Source organism: Micropterus salmoides, unplaced genomic scaffold (assembly GCF_014851395.1).
Source record: "Micropterus salmoides isolate LMB-PRFRI ecotype aquatic unplaced genomic scaffold, ASM1485139v1 Ms_hic_scaffold_11, whole genome shotgun sequence".
Lineage (NCBI taxonomy): Eukaryota > Metazoa > Chordata > Actinopteri > Centrarchiformes > Centrarchidae > Micropterus > Micropterus salmoides.
In genome coordinates this window covers 16,354,953-16,371,208 of record NW_024040152.1, presented here as the reverse complement: position 1 = coordinate 16,371,208, position 16,256 = coordinate 16,354,953, and the positions used below count along the sequence as shown (strand labels likewise).

Sequence of the window (16,256 nt, the reverse complement as noted above, 5' to 3'; positions counted from 1 at the left end):
AGCGTGGGTGAAGAGAGGTTCGGAGGAGACATCTCAGTGCAAGTGTACTGGGAGCAGGAGAACGGAACAGTACACTCAGGAAGACAGCCAGAGAGCTGGAGCGCAAAACCTAAGGCTGGCGACGGGGCAGCACCACAGAGTAAGGGTTTTGATGGACCTTCATAGTGACTGTAAGCTGCTGTAGCTCAACGGAGTCAGAGGTTTGCTGCAGCACAGGAGTCAAAGTCAATGGCAGATAAAGTGGGACAGAACTTGGTTTTAACTCAGCAGAGTCAGAAGGTTGCTCAGCAGTGGCAGGACAGGGCAGCTTCTCAGCAGAGTCAGGGGGTTGATGTAGCTCAGCAACTGTTGACTGGACACAAGGAGCAGGAGTCAGCAGGACGCCAACTGGACACGATGAGCAGGACTTAGCTAGACCACTGACTGGACATGAGGAGCAGCAGTCGGCTGGACCGCCATGTAGAACCAGGTGGGACAAGTGGTACCTCTGTGGCACTAATTACCATTGTCTCCAGGGTGGTAGCCAGCACAGTCTCTGTGGAGCTAACCAGCTGAATCTCTGGTGAGCTGGTAGCAAAGTCTCTGGGGAGCTAGCTAGCTTAGTACATTTACATTTACTCATTTGGCAGATGCTTTAATCCAAAGTGACTTACATGTGAGGAACAACATAAAAGCATCGGTAAAGTAAGAGATCTGGATAGTTGGTCAGCTACATCTCTGGAATGCCAGGCAGTGAGACCTCCGCAGCACTGGACGATGGCGATGATGAAGTGGTGGGTGTGTAGGGTGCAGGGTGACTAGCAGAACAAGGTGCAGGCAGGTTATCCAGAAAGCAGGCAGGCAGTAATGCAGATTTGACAATGCTTGCTGGCTGTTGCTCGCAGGCCGGAGGCTAGTTGTCTGGGTGCTCTTTGGCGCCAAGGAGGACCGAGGACCAACAAAAAGCATACCAGAGAGCTGGATGTCCATGGGTCTCCAGCCAGGTCTGGCACTGGAACTGATGGACAGGATGGCTGAAGTGCAGACTGGTTGCTTGCAGGTTGGGATGAAGCCTCCAGGACGTGATCAGGACTGGCTGGTTGTTGGCTCATGACTCGTTGACTAGTTGATTGGAGTGAAGGCAGATGGCATATGGCATGGAAGCTAGCAGGCTCATAGTCAGGGGTGTTCAGGAATCTCTTAGCCCACCCAGTTAACTTTCCACAGCCAAAGCCTGGAAGAAACCTTCTGGTGTGCCTCATAGTCCAGGCCGCTTGCGGGGACTCAAAACAAATGGCATTCTTCCAACTGTTAGCCAAACCAGGTCATAAAGCAAATACCCAAGTTCAACAAAAAAGGTGCCTGGTAGCTCCATGTTAATGGTTGGATCGTACTGTTAATCTTTCACCAAGCGACACGGGAATAATGGATGAGGACCCAAACGCAGACACTAAGGCCGAGTAGCTTCAATTTACAGATTTTATTGTAGTGATTGTAATTTACAGAAAACATGAGTCAGGCAATTCTGGGAATTAACAATCCACAGAACAAGAAAAAAAACAGAAATACAAAAAGAATGAAATACAAAAGGATGTCTTAACACAACAGAATAATTCAGGGAACAGGCAGGGACACTTGACAACATACAAAAAAACGATCCGATAAGAACAAAGAGAAAAAACAAATCCAAATACTCAAGAGGCAGGTAACAAAACGAGGTACAAGTGTTATGGTGCGTTCCATTTACGTTGGAGGTCGGAAGTCGTAAGTCAAACCCAAGTTGACCACATTCCAATCCAAAAGATTTAAGTCGGAAAACCATACACCAAAAATATCCTCACTTAGGTCTAAACCTAAATCAGACCTAACAAATACAGAAGTAGGCCTATACAGACACATTCCCAAATATATATTCTCTGTCCTAGCTTCTTTGACTCTATTTTCCTATTTCTGTCCCATTGCCCCCAGTAAATGACTTTGATGGTGCAGACCTGAACTTTTGACCTTTCCCCAGGCCTTTTTCTATGAAGAATTTACTGCTTGTTGAACCAGCCGCTCTCCATCACTGACCCATCACGAATCAGCCCAGGGCAGAAACAACACATTACTGTGTTTATTTCACTCTTATGTGGAAGAAACGGATGAAATAATCCACTGTTAAAATCAAAGTCATTTAGAAAATGCTACAGAAACATACAAACAAAAATATAGGAAAACTTTTTTGCGTTATTAATGAGCCACCACCTAACTCTGAGTGAGTTGTTGGCATAGACTGGTGTTGTATAGCTAAATACTTGGAAGCATCCTGCACACGATATGATTTGCTTTATTGATGTCTGTCGTGTTGCATAATCGCCGGATAGACTGTCCTGTTATGAAGAAACAGTTTAATCTGCTCCCACACATTTCCGCGTCAGCGCTCATCCGATTAAGGGTGCACATAACGCACACAGAGAACCAGAATATTAAACCGATTAAGCCAGGTAGAATAGTCTAATTATGTAGGATTATGCTGTATACTCTGCAGAGTTTATAAATTGATTAGTCTACAAGGAATGAAATCAGAGAATCCCTAATAAAAACGGTGGTTACATCCATCTATTGTAAATTATGCATCAGATTTTTTTTGTTAATTGTTCACCTTAAGGCATTAATTATTAACTTAATATTAAATTCAATATTACTTTAGTTACCCCTGCAAGGGCAATTTTATGCAGCAGCTCACCGCCTAGATCAACAGATAAGAAATGAAAGAAAAACACTAATGTATGATGGTTAGAGGCTAATACATTAGCCTATAATATGTTATTTTAGTCTAAATCAATTTTCCAAGGGGATTTCTCAATTACTCAACTGAATCATAAAACAGAGAAGTGAACAGGTGTTTTCCATGTACCTACTCAGCTGAAGGCGCACAGAGATGCGCCGCTCCTGCCTCTTCTGCTTCCACACGCCTTGTGTTGCAGGTTGTTTTGGTACATCATAGTTTTGTTAGCAAGATGTATTCTTTGTTTCACAAATGTATTCCCATTTATTCTACAAATGTAAAGATTATTCTTTTAATGTGTTTTTGACATTGAATTGCCAGGTCCAGCGTCCAGGTGCCATAAAGGACCAGATAGGCCAGTCGTCTATTTATTAGACAGAGGCTACAAATAATGTTTTCTGAAGCCACCGTGAAAAAAAAACAATTAAAATAATTCTAGTATAACAAATTTGACATTTGTTTGGCGGCTACATCTTACAAACGACGCCACCTGTTTTCAGCGCTTATTTCGCCTTTCTGATTCCGTCCAATGGAAATGATCGGCTGGTCTGGAGGCGGAGAAAGAGGGAGAGAAGTTGGAGGAGAGAGTGAGAGACAGATCCGAGGAGACAGTGAGCTGTAGGTTGAGTGGAAGTCGGTGGAGTCACATATTAAATCACAGGCTTCATCTGAGGACTTACTTGACGTCCAGCTTTGCGTTGTTTTGTGTGTGTGTGTTGTTTTTTTCGCCTCTTTTGCCGGTTTATAGGATATGTTGCTGCATATTTTTGACGTGCAGCCACAGGTTGACAGATTTAATCCAGTCACCATGGATTATTCCTCTTCATCTCGAGTCGACTGTCACTGACGAGATCGAAATGGGCACCATTGAGAGATCTCTGATGATTGAGAAAGAGACAAACTGATCATATCAAGTGTGCGGAGACGCAGGCAACATCTGTGTGAAGCGACGCAAAATTTCGGGAGACAACCGAGGACCTGTGGAAGGAGCTATATGCAAGGAGGCGAAGCGAAAAGATGACGGGATGGCCGTGACAACATGAAAAAGAAAAAGTGTGGTGCTCGATTTTCATCCAGCCAGTGATTCAACACAACTAACCTGGGGGACAGGGACTGAGCGAGAAGAGGTAGGAGGTAGGTGGAGGAACAGACAGGGAGGAGGGGGCCGTGAAGGTGTCTGGTTATATCACACTGAAAGTAGGTTATTGTTTTGGATCAATCAAATGCAAACAAATGCAGGCAACTTATGATTAACTGAGGCACACACACACAGTCACAGTACTTCCCCTGCTATCATACAGACTGATTGAATTATTATCCTTTTGTCTGAGTATGATCTCATCCCATCCATGGTGTAAAGGAGAGGATCTACTCAATCCTCCAGCAATGTAGCACAGATGACATTTTGTGGCATAGATTGCTGGAAGCATTGTGGGATGTGAGAGAAGCAGAGGACACAGATAGTGAGAGACAGCGCTGAGAGGGGCTGACTGGGCAACTGACTCAAATGTGACTCAAGGAATAGCATATTCCCCAATTATCGGCACTTTTCTTCACTCTGCCGCCCCTCTTTGTCACACATCTTCATATTTTGGAGTTCTGCCTTTTTCCTCATTTCTTAACCATTATCCCTCACAAAGCTTTACCACTCCTCCGCCAGCGTCTTTCTCTCTGTCTGTGCTGTCTTCATCACTATGTGTGATATGTTCATCATACTGTGTCTTACAGTTCTTCTCTTTTTTTGTGTTTGTCTATAGACAGGTGCGTGGCCACAGCAGTGACCATGGAGCCTCCCCCCACTCTGAGCTTGGCTCTGCTCGGAGGGAGCGAGGATGAGGACCAGCGCTTCCTCCTTCCCCTGGGCAGTATATCCCATCCCTCCACCACTGGCAACCAGCCAGGATCAAACCACTCCAACCACATGGGAGGATCAAGCCTCGACCGTCTAAATGGCAGCACCCCGTCACCATCCCCTGCCACGCCCAACTTGCCTCCAGCATCGCTCCCCAAATTGCCCCTGTCATCCTCTGGAACCCAGCCTCTGCCCCCACCCATCCCCAATGCCCTGCACCCCACCAGCACCCCGCTCTCCTCCTGCCTGGGTTCGCAGCACAGCCTGAGTGGGGATTCCCCGGTCTACAACGCCCTCTTTTACTCCTCCCACTCGCCCTCTATGGAGCGGGAGAGGGACAGGGAGCGTGACAGGGAGAGGGGTTGCAAACACAGACAGGCCAGCCCTCTGGTTCACCGTAGGGACAGTAACCCCTTCACAGAGATCGCCATGAGCTCCTGTAAGTACACAGGTGGGGTCATGAAGCCCCTGAGCCGCCTCAGCGCCTCCCGCAGAAACCTCATTGAATCAGACAGCAGCAGCGAAACCAAAGAGGGTGGAGTTTCAGCTGTTGCCGGGGCGACGGCTGCTGGGGGGCATGACCGACAGCGAGAAGCCCCTCCTACCTCCTTGGTGGCCCAGTGCTCTACCAATCAACCTCTAATTCAGAGCCCCCCTGAGATTGTGATTTCATCCAAAGAAGACTCGCCGTACCCCAGAGCCGGGTATGATATCACGGACTCCACATCCAACCAGATGTCGATCTACCACCAGAACCACACTCTGGTGGAGAGCAGGCGGGCACAGCCAGGGAGGGGAAGCAGGCAGGGAGGGGTTGGGGTGGTGGGCACTGGGGCCAGGGGCAGCACCTCCAAGGCCTCCAAACGGAAGAACCAAAACATTGGCTATAAACTGGGGCATCGCAGGGCGCTTTTCGAGAAGAGAAAGAGGCTAAGTGACTATGCCCTCATCTTTGGAATGTTTGGCATTGTGGTCATGGTGATTGAGACGGAGCTGTCGTGGGGCGTGTACACCAAGGTGAGGGGACAGACCAACCCGTTCTCACTCCCAAGTTGTAACATATGAATGCATGGTCAAGAGTGAAATGCAGTTCTGGCTCCATCCCCATTCATTTAGATATGGGCCTGGTCTTGTTAGTCCGAAATAACTGCCCGGAGCCGTTATCAAGATAGCTGCTGAGTGGCAGGACATAAGGACTTTGATGGATCCGGTTGTTTCCCATGTAAAACAAAAAGTCAACATTAAATATTTTTATTTAAGTTACTTAAGTTATGTAAGTTAAGTAAGTGACACAGTTACTCAACTTACGTAAGGTAAGTTACGTAACAGAGGTACGTAACTTGAAACCATGATCTTTTCCTAAACGTAACCAAATAGTTTTGGTGCCTAAACCTAACCAAACTGCGACGTTTGACAACATTAACAATGTGCCGTTTCACAATGTTAAAAAGTTATTTTATTTTGAAAGTCTAAGTGGATGTTGCATATTTGCTGTTGCTTACTTGCGCCCTAAACATTGAAAAACAACCCAGCGAGGGTACCCAGAGCGTTAAAAAGATACACCAAGGGGTCTTGGCCAAGCTTCAGTATGTGACGAGTTGACGGTAAGAATGTGTTGGACAGACCATGATACTTAAAGGGCCACCACTGATTTCACACATGAAGATCAGTTTACTAGTCGTGGTTAGCACGGCTACAGCTGTACAATGTGTTCTATGGCTCTGGCAGAGCTCTGTGTCAAGTGTGAGAAAATAACCCTGATGATGTCATAGCAATGTCATCGGGGTTATCCTTGCTTGTCTTACAAACTGAGGGTGCAGAGTTGTAAAGACATGGTCATTAACAGGCAGGGAGGGTCTAATGAAATACATCATCAAGTTGCATTATGGGAAGTGTAGGATCTACCTTAGGGACTAAATGTCAGGATATCTCTTCCTCTGTGGTTACAGTTTTGCCTCAAATTGAAGAGCTATAATATATTGGTAGATTGCCCCTTTTAACATAGCCTTAGCACATTAAAGGTGTCCAAAAAAGTCAGTAACCATCACACCAGACTGTCATGGTGGCTGTGGCAATGTGCACTGGTGCATAGCTGAAAACTCTTTGATTAACTTCAGATCACACCAGCCAGATCCAAACCAGGGACGTTAAATGGTACACATCTTCAATCCCCACGTCACCAGGACACCCAAACTTTGGCTGTTTTGGATGGGTCATTGGCCAGATCATTAGAGTCAGCTTTCACCAATTAATCACCAAATTCATGATTGGTACACCCCACTCAGTCTGACCAACACTGTGCCCATGTTGTTGGAAGGTTGTGTACTGTAATGACCAAGCTTGACAGTTGCTGCTTCTGGGTGATGTAATACAATGATGCAGAGGACATGGGGGGGGCAGATTATCAGTAGGAGGCCAGGATCTCATTTGTCTGTGTAATGGGGAGTGTAATAAGCTGAATTGGCCCCTGGCTGCTATTGTCTGTTTATTTTGGTTGTTTGTGTGTGTGTGTGTGTGTGTGTGTGTGTGTGTGTGTGTGTGTGTGTGTGTGTGTGTGTGTGTGTGTGTGTGTGTGTGTGTGTGTGCCATGGGGTCCCAGTGAGGTTTGGAGCATGTTGTGCTCACCTTCCCGATGCGGAGATACTTCTGTCCTTGTTCAAGCCCTTGTTTTAATATGACATGTCACACAGCGCTGGTTTTCTTTAGTTAATAAGGTGGAAACATTACTTCCACTTATGCAGCTTGTCATATGGATCACTGATGACGTGAAATGGGATCATGTGAGAGCACATATTTACAGGTAGCCTTTTAAAACAAGCCAGCTGGGTGTGTTTCTCATCTCTGCCTCCCTCCTCTTATGTTTCTGTAGTCTGCCTGTTCTGTTTGGCTGGCTGTATCTCTGTTTCTTTTTCTCTTTGCCTCTGTCTCCCATTCATTACTTTATGAAAAACCCTCCTTTAAAGGTTATGTCTTTTTATTAATGAAAATTCATGGATTGAATTTCTCTCTTTCTAAATCCCTCCTTGTCTCTTTTCTTCCTTTCTGTCGACCTTTTCTCCTTCCTGAAGGAGACGGCCGACACTTTTTGTGCTCTCTTTCTTTGTCTGTCTCTTTTCTATTTCAACTCCGTGCCTGTCTGATTCATTTCCCCCTCACTTTCGCTCTCCCTCTGCTCCCGTGCTCTTCCAGTGGGCGTCAAACTAGGGGAGTGTGATCGGAAGATTGAAGCAGTTCTGCAAGAAATGAAAGGCTGTAGAAGGAAAGAATAAAGGAAAGGTGATAATGAAAAGCCTGATTTAGGTCTTACCAATACTGCGCTCATCTGAATCAGACTGCATTGTCTAATGTTAAGATGGACGGCTGTGAGTTCAAACAAGGCGGCTACTGTGTTTGCTAGTGCTCTTACTAAACTGGTTAATCTATTTCTATTTAGATATCTAGTTGAGAACAGGAAGTCAGAGTTGAGGTATATTGAGAATAGTATGTACAACATCTTTGCACCTCATAGTCTCAGGGTTGTACATTTTTAAAAAGAGGTTGAATCCAGAGAGTTAAGTATGCTTTAGCAAAGCTTGATCGAAATTAATTTTTTAATGCGGAAGTTAAACTGCCAAGTTATATATATTTTTTCAGTTTTTATGGTTGCAGGTTTGGTTTGACTCCAACAGCTACTGGAGTTCCATCAGACAGTTCAAGCCCTCACTTAGATAATTGAGGTGGAAAGAAGCCCGCTGGTTGTTGTGAAAAATGGATCATGAGGATGAAAGAGAGAACTGAAAGGGAGACAGATGGGAGGACGGCAGAAAGAGAAGTGGAGAGGTTCGTGCAGTGCTTTAAAGCAGTCTAAGGGGGTGGAAGCCTTGAATGATTTCTTCTATTGATTATTGATCATCATACACCCACACATACACTGTCCACCCCAGCACACACGTGTCGTACAAACTCACACCTTGGAAATGGATGCTGCCTTTCAGAGTTGCAAGTTTTTGTGCTGTGTAGTGACTGCTTGTGGGGAAAAGTGATAGGTACAAAGAATTTGATATATTCACACATTCAAACACATATTGTACATGCAACGGCAGTATACATGACATTTTACACATGCATGACGTTTACAGCTATATACAAACACACGTGCTATATCCTGCTAACAGCGCCGTAAGACTTTATGTAAGACACCTGCTCTATCTTGATCCCAAAAATAGAGATGAAGAATAAGAATGGAACTAAACAGGGTTGGTTGGATGGCGTGTGTGTTAGGAAGGATAAGTGGGGAGAGGTTAACAGAGGAGGACATGGTGTTCGTGACTGTGGGTATAGTGAGTAAGCATATGTATATTCATGTGCAGAAACAGATTTCAAACCCTGTCAGCACAAATTGTGGTTAAAGCTGAGATTTCCATTCATTGTATTATAGCCTCTATCTTTCTGTCAAATTTACATCCACAAAATCAGTAAGATAAGTTTTTATGCAGATGTTCTTGCGTATGTATATTCAGTGGTAGTGGGGAAAAAATTTTACTTAAGTACAATTTTGAAGATACTCCACTACATTTATTTGAAATAGGTACAAGTTACTTTTCAGATTAAGATTTTACAAAAATTATATATCCAATGCAATATAAAGTAGTTTCATTAGCTTCAATTCAACCAGTCACAACAAAACCTACACTTTGATGCATCAATATTAACAACCTAATGAGGTAATATATTGTACAACAACAACAACAACTTTGACTTTGATACTTTAAGTACGTTTTGCTTAAAATACCTATGCACATTTACTTAAATGAAGGACAGAGTATTTTTGTGGACATTTTACTTAATTAAATCATCTGAATACTTCTTCCACCATTGATACTCAGTGCTCTAGGCAGTGGCAGTGAATTCCTATACTGTAAATGTCCAATCACATTTGTTGAGCCAGATTTTGCAGAGAGAGTATTATATGATTAAATAATTCATGAACATGAAATAATTGAATTTGCTCTCAGGCAGAAGTGTGAGGTTTCCTACAAAAAAGCGTCCAAGACAAAAGCAAAACAGAGCCTCTCAAATTGCCACCATAACTTATCTTGAGACACTGAGAAATGTTGAGCCTCTGTACATCTGTGTGAAGTTCTTTTTACCTCTACATTTCATGATCCTGGATACATTTCCTTATCCAGGACCTTGACACTTCAGATGTTAACAGAAACATGAGGACAGTTTGTCTGAAAAACACTTTTATGAGCTTCTATTATTGAGTTTATTAGGAACAGGTTAAAAGGCAGTGCTCCTGTTCTGGCATGTGTCTCTATCTGAGAATAACTGAGGCCCTCGGACACCTAGGACTTCAGCATGTGGCCTGTCACTGTCAGATCTATAGATCAGTTCAAGGCCCATGTGGCTCCTCGACGGCCCCGGCTCCATGGCACGTTTCATGCTTGCAATGGAACATAGCTATTCTGAGGGAATGCACAGCTGCTGTCGACTTCACTTGTCACATTGCCAATACACACCCTTGACACCTCGACATACAGATGGGTGTTGTGTGAGAGGCAGTAGGACGGGGGATCATGAGTATCTACCCATTTACTCACATTTCTAACCAGAAGCATCAACGATTTCACAGCAATGCTCACACCCAGTCTCCCTTCCCTTCCTACTTTCCTTTCTTACTTACTTCCATCCTTCTCACTTATTAGTAGTAAACACTCCCCCTGGTGAGTCTTAAATACTTTTCCCCAAGGGGGTCATTGCCATCTCATCAGGCTTACAACATCTCCCACATTTGCCCCGCACTACCTCCGTCTCTCCCTCCCAGCCCTTGCTCGCCTACCTATGACATTTCTCGCCGACATTTATGGGGAGACCTTTCCAGACCTTTTTTTCTGTAAGGCCACTTACAGTGGCTGCGTGCTGCTCTTCAGACAGCACATGAGGACCATCAGGGAATTAAACTCACCAACTGCCACCATATTCTCTAAAGGTGCTATCAGCCATCTCAGCACTTCTCCGCCACTGCCCCCCCCACCCCCCCTCCCAATCCTCTCCTCCTCTTCCCCTTCCTCTCTCTTCCTCCTATCCACTCCACTCCACTCCACTCCACACTCCCTTCATCTTCTAGATCACAGGCTTCTAAGGGACGGTAGCTCCCACAGGTCTTGCTACTAACAGGTACAAATATGCTCATTTTCTTCAGTGTAACAAGGCTAGGCTACCCCTCTGTATGTGTGTGTGTTGGTACCCACGGATGTGTTAAAACTTACATCATCCACCGGCAAATTAAACATTCACGTCACTGAGGCGTCTCTTCTGTCTATACACATACCTATGGAGTGTGTGTCTTTATGTCTCTGTGTGTTCAGCTCTGTCATATTATTACCATGGACGCACCTGCTAGTGTGTGTGTGTGTGTGTGTGTGTGTGTGTGTGTGTGTGTGTGCATTCACATCTCCTTTTGTCTGGATTTAATTGAGTGTGTAGGGCTGTAATGGTGTGTGTCAATGTGCAGTCAAGTATGTGTGTGTGTGTGTGTGTGTGTGTGTGTGTGTGTTTATCCTGGTAAGGTGACATCGCTTCTCTATCTAGTGTCTGTTTCCCTGGAGATTGATTGCAAGAAGGTATCACAGACCCCCAAGGCTAACTCATTAAAACACACTCTCACACACACATTCACATGCATTACCAGCACATGTAGTGAGTGACTTATCACTACGAGAGTAATGTGCTGTTAAGCGACGTGTACTTGCTCTCACATCTGTGTCAATAAGGGTGAGATAGGACAATTGGGGGAAACCCTCATCTTGATACTACCTCGTTTGGTGTGTGTTAAGTGTGTGCACAGGCATGCGTGTGTGCCTGAAAGTGTGTTTGCCTGCTGATTGAACTAAAGAGGCTCAAAAACCTCATTATCTCTACATGCTGTCCTTCAAGCCATTGATCAATACACCCTAATCGCACACTTATGCACAGCTGGACAAAAAGAAACAGGAAAAGAAACACACTTACACACACACATTACACATGCATACCATTGAAAACATGTACCGTATATGTCGGGATAGTATCTGCCAAATTATATATTCACTTTACAGTACACAGGCCACCAATTTTAAGATAACATACAAATATGTACACAAATGTTAAAACAGTTTGTGGATTTAAAGGGAGTTGTATGTTGTGCTATTTCTTGCTGAACTGTTTGTCCCTCTGCCTTGTACTGAGCCTTTTTTATTGCAGACATTTTGACTTGTCAGAGTGGGGTGTCAGCCCAGGTCTTTATTGTAGCACAAGAGGAAATTATGTTTAGCAGCAAGCGGGCATAAAACATAAACATGAAACATAAACCCAGTAAAAACACACCAAGACAAATAAATATGTCAAAGGCCAGTTCAGAATATAACAAAATATAAAAAATATATAACAAAAGGTGTTATTAATAACATTACACTATGGCTCTGTTGTATTTATGTGTCCCAGTAAGTCATGACAATGTGACAGTTAACCAGTATGCACAATACCAGGACCCTGAAACTTAAGCAACTAAATGGAATTAAGCCATCATTCATTTGATTATTTACACTTGGGCTAGTACATGTCAACAACACTGTCATTACTAAATGAGCTTTAGAGGTGCATTTTATAACTTCAGACAGGCTACCTGTTTCCCTCAGCTTCTAGTCTTTATACTAAGGTAATTGCATGCAGCTCTAGCTTGATACTTAACTCAAGGACATGAGTGTGGTATCTTCTTGTCTAACTCTTGGCAAGAAAATGAGTATAAGTGTATTTCCCAAAGTGTGGACCTTTAACTCGTTACACAAACGTCACAATTTCGCTTTATCGAAAGCGTTTCGCAAAAACGCTTTATCTAAAAGGCAATTCTTGCTTGCTGCTTCTGCGTGGACGCAAGGGTCCACAAAACTTTCATTTTGTTGTCTGCCCTTGTCCGCAAAGGTCCTCTTGGACTGTACACAAGACAAGCATGCCGACTGCACAGAAATAAAGTGGACACTTGTTTTGAAGAGAGGCTGTACAAGGAGATCTGTTGCTATTCACATCTTTATAATTCATCTTCAAGAAAGTACAAAGACACACAATTGGCTTTTTCTTGTTGTTCAACCAAATACAATAAACAAAGGAGCTCTTGCTTCTTCTTGCTGTCATGAGGTCACCATATGGTCTTCTAGTGCCATAGACTAGTATGTATTGAAGAATGTGTACATCTGCTGACCACATGCAGGTCTGCAGGGTTCCACCTACTGAAGTAGGAAATAACCTTTTGCCTCACTGTTGCTGTCTTTATCAAAATTTTAATGTAGGTCCATGCGTTTAAATGCATCCATTTAGATCGGCAGACACCCGCATCAGAGCTGTCCAGTTACTAGAAATTAATGGACTCGAGAATTCTCTGAGGTCATGGTATAAAAAAGCCAAAATGAACAGAAGGCAATCATATATACACATACCTCTCCGTCACAGTCGAGTCATTCACTATACAGGCAGAGTAAGTGAAGTGGAAACAGGCAGAAACAAAATGCTCTTGACAGTGTGATGGGCAGAACTGATAAAAAAACTGAACGGCCAACAGACGGCGGGAGGTAAACGCAGCAAGAGAGGTGAGAAAGTAGACAGAGAAAGAGAGACAGAGGAAGAAAACTCAGAGCAAATCACATTTCAGCTCACCAGTGTAACTGTGTGTTTAAACAGAAATGCTTCTGAAAACCTAGTGTGCATTTTTCTCATTAGTACAACAATGTTGGCTTCCTTTGCACCTAGTTTGCTTCAGCAAGTGCAAATGAGATCTTAGCAGAGGAGAAACAGACTGAGACAGGAAGAGAAAGCGTGAGCAAAGAAAGACCAAAAGACAGCTCAAGCTTTGGGCAAGCTGATAGAGGAAATCAGCGGTGAGATAAAGCTAGATGGTATTTTCCCAATGTTGTGCAATGGCCCATAACCACACTGATATGAGCAATACATGAACAACAGTCACTTAATGCTCTCCTTGAGTGTGTGTGTGTGTGTGTGTGTGTGTGTGTGTGTGTGTGTGTGTGTGTGTGTCTGTATGTAAACAGAAAGGGCACCCAGTCTCATTCAATCCTCACAGATTTTGATAATTATGTGAAAAACGAATATCAGCAGAGGAGGGTGTCAGTGAGGATTAACAAACTAGACTGTATGTATGTGTGTGTTTCTGTGATGTTGAATTAATACCATTAAGGCCATGAAGCATCTACAGAGACCCTAAATAGACACAGTATCACACTAACACATTCTTATTTTCCAGGAGGCTGACTTGCAATATATATTCATGAACCAAAAATGCAATGTAGATTGTGCTTAAGAACGTAATGAAGGAAAGGCTGAGTAATGTGTGTCTAAACTCGGAGTGTGCACTTGGATAAAGAGAGAGATTGGCGATGAACACTTAACAGCATCCTACCTATGCTCATTTTCTGGTACAAAATCCTATTTAGGGGTTGTACCAGAACAGGTTTACATGGTTTCATTTTCAAAAAACACCATATTTTTGTTATACTGCACATTGCTGCAGCTCCCCTTTTCACCGCTTTGTTTTAGCTACAGAGTGAGGCATCTTACTTGTATAAAAAACTTGTTGGGAGTTGCACATGTGCAGTTCCTAGCCAATCACAAGCCGAGTAGGGAGGGTCATGAGAAGCCAGTAAACACTATGGTCCAGCTGTAAATGTTCCCCTCACCAGCTTAGCAACATAGACTGGAGCAAGAGTTTCAGAGTGGTGGTTAATCTGTAACAAAAGTATCTTTCATCCATAAAGCTTTAACTGAGCTCTGTCTCTACATCACAGTAACAACTTTATGTCTATTGACTGCCTGGAGGGTAGCTAATGTTTGGATGGGAAAGGAGAGGCAGCAGGTGGACGTCTTGTCACCCTGTGCTGCAGCTCAGTGTGTTTTTTCCAGGTGTTTTTGAAGGCGTGTCTGACTAGCTGCTAGGCAAGCACTATGATCTACTTTCTTATGACCTCACTAGAAAGCGGAAGAAAAGGCTGGACTACAAACTAGCTGTTTTCAGGCAGTTCAGAGCAGTGTTTTCTGTGGGACATGGGAACTCCCTTTGGGGTGGACTTTGGGCTTTTTCCACTTTGCAGAACTATCACATGCACAGAAAAGGTATATAACTCAATAAAGCAGAGGGAAAAATCAAAAAGAATAATATGAACTCTTTAAGGTGGCTCAACTCTTCTCTTGAAGAGGATTGTAAAGCTGTTGTATTCATCTTGTGGCCTTAGTGATCTCAATAATGAATGCACCTTGGGTTCTTTGTGTATTACACTGCAATTCAAAGCATAGTCCTTGTGCCGATGTGGACAAATGAATCACTTTATTGAGTGTGGCTTTTAAAACCAAATCACTGAATACAACTTGTTGTGTAAAGCCTGAAAAATGAGTCAAACTAAATGTTTTGTTTGACTGCTGATTCCTGACATTTTGCACCTGTGTGCAGAATGTTTTTTGCCAATATTTCACAGGTTGGAAAAGCTTTTGAAACAGCATATGAAACTAAAATACTCAATTAGAAATTCATGAATGACACAAAGCCCAATTTCTGATAAAAGGTCAGTAAGCCAATATCTTACTTCATGCTTGTTTCGAGAGAAATAGACATACACAGTAGACAAAGCAAATACATCTTAGATCTTTACCTGATTCATATGTGATTTTCTATTAATTATTTTACCTCTTTTCTTAAAAGACATGATACATCCAAATAGGCACATAACTACGCAGCTGAGACAACAAGATACTGTATAATATGTTGGCATTCACTGCCAGAAAAGAGTTAATTCCAACTGATTTTGTTGGAGTATCTCACATCACATCACTGTGGCATCTTCCACACCAGGCCGGATCAGTTTCTTGGGGTTTGGGGGCCCTACCTTAGGTCTCTGGACCCTGGCCTGGCAAATGCTGTGCTGCGGGGAGTCGGAGCGGGTATGTTATTTTTTCTTTTACCTCTTTCTTTTGCGTGTGTGTTTCCTTTTGTTATTTTTTTCTGTCAACTTGAAGTATTTGTTTATGTTTTTGCTTTAGTTATTGTTGATTGTTTGTATTCATTTCTAGCGAGTGAACTTGGGCTGAGTGTGACAGACATGGTTAAGGACTTCGAAAGTCAGTCCCTCCAGGATTTGGGGGACCATTATTGTGATTGTTGTGGCCTAAAATGCCTGGTTTTGCTGCAGCTTTTCTAAAATAGCAATGTTTTTGGACGTTTTTTGCTATGAAATTGTGGGGATATGTGAAAATTGCAAAGGTAGAAGTGATATTTTTAACTTTAGAATTATAGTTGAATCATTAAACAGTCCTCCAGGATTTCGCAGGACTAACTCTAACCCTAACCCTTATGATGGATATTTAAACTAGCTTACTCAGATTCTTTCAGCACTTGCAATTGACCGAGATGGAACAGCCTGTGTCACAGTGATTTGTCTCACCCGACATGCTCCAGGATGTGTTTCTGCCTCTTTCTGCATATGTTTTGCAGTGGAAAAGTGTTTGTCAAGAGACGATTTCTTTTTATGTTTGACCACAATACTGCACATTTTGCTAAACAGTTTACTCCCGCTTTGGTAGATCAGGTACCTGTACCACAAAGCAGTATTTGAGCTTAGTAAGGTACTTTGAGGTTGATCC

General features: G+C 43.3%; 1 protein-coding gene across 1 annotated transcript in view; it reads left to right on the top strand.

Moving 5' to 3' along the window:
* The first annotated feature begins 3,343 nt into the window (after window positions 1-3,343).
* The window catches only part of kcnn3 (potassium intermediate/small conductance calcium-activated channel, subfamily N, member 3), a 52,108-nt gene continuing 39,195 nt past the window's right edge, over window positions 3,344-16,256 (top strand). The window contains 4 exon segments of the mRNA XM_038711376.1: window positions 3,344-3,880; window positions 4,504-5,099; window positions 5,101-5,191; window positions 5,194-5,615. Of these exon segments, the coding sequence (XP_038567304.1) occupies window positions 4,530-5,099; window positions 5,101-5,191; window positions 5,194-5,615 (1,083 nt within the window). The 5' untranslated portion in view covers window positions 3,344-3,880; window positions 4,504-4,529.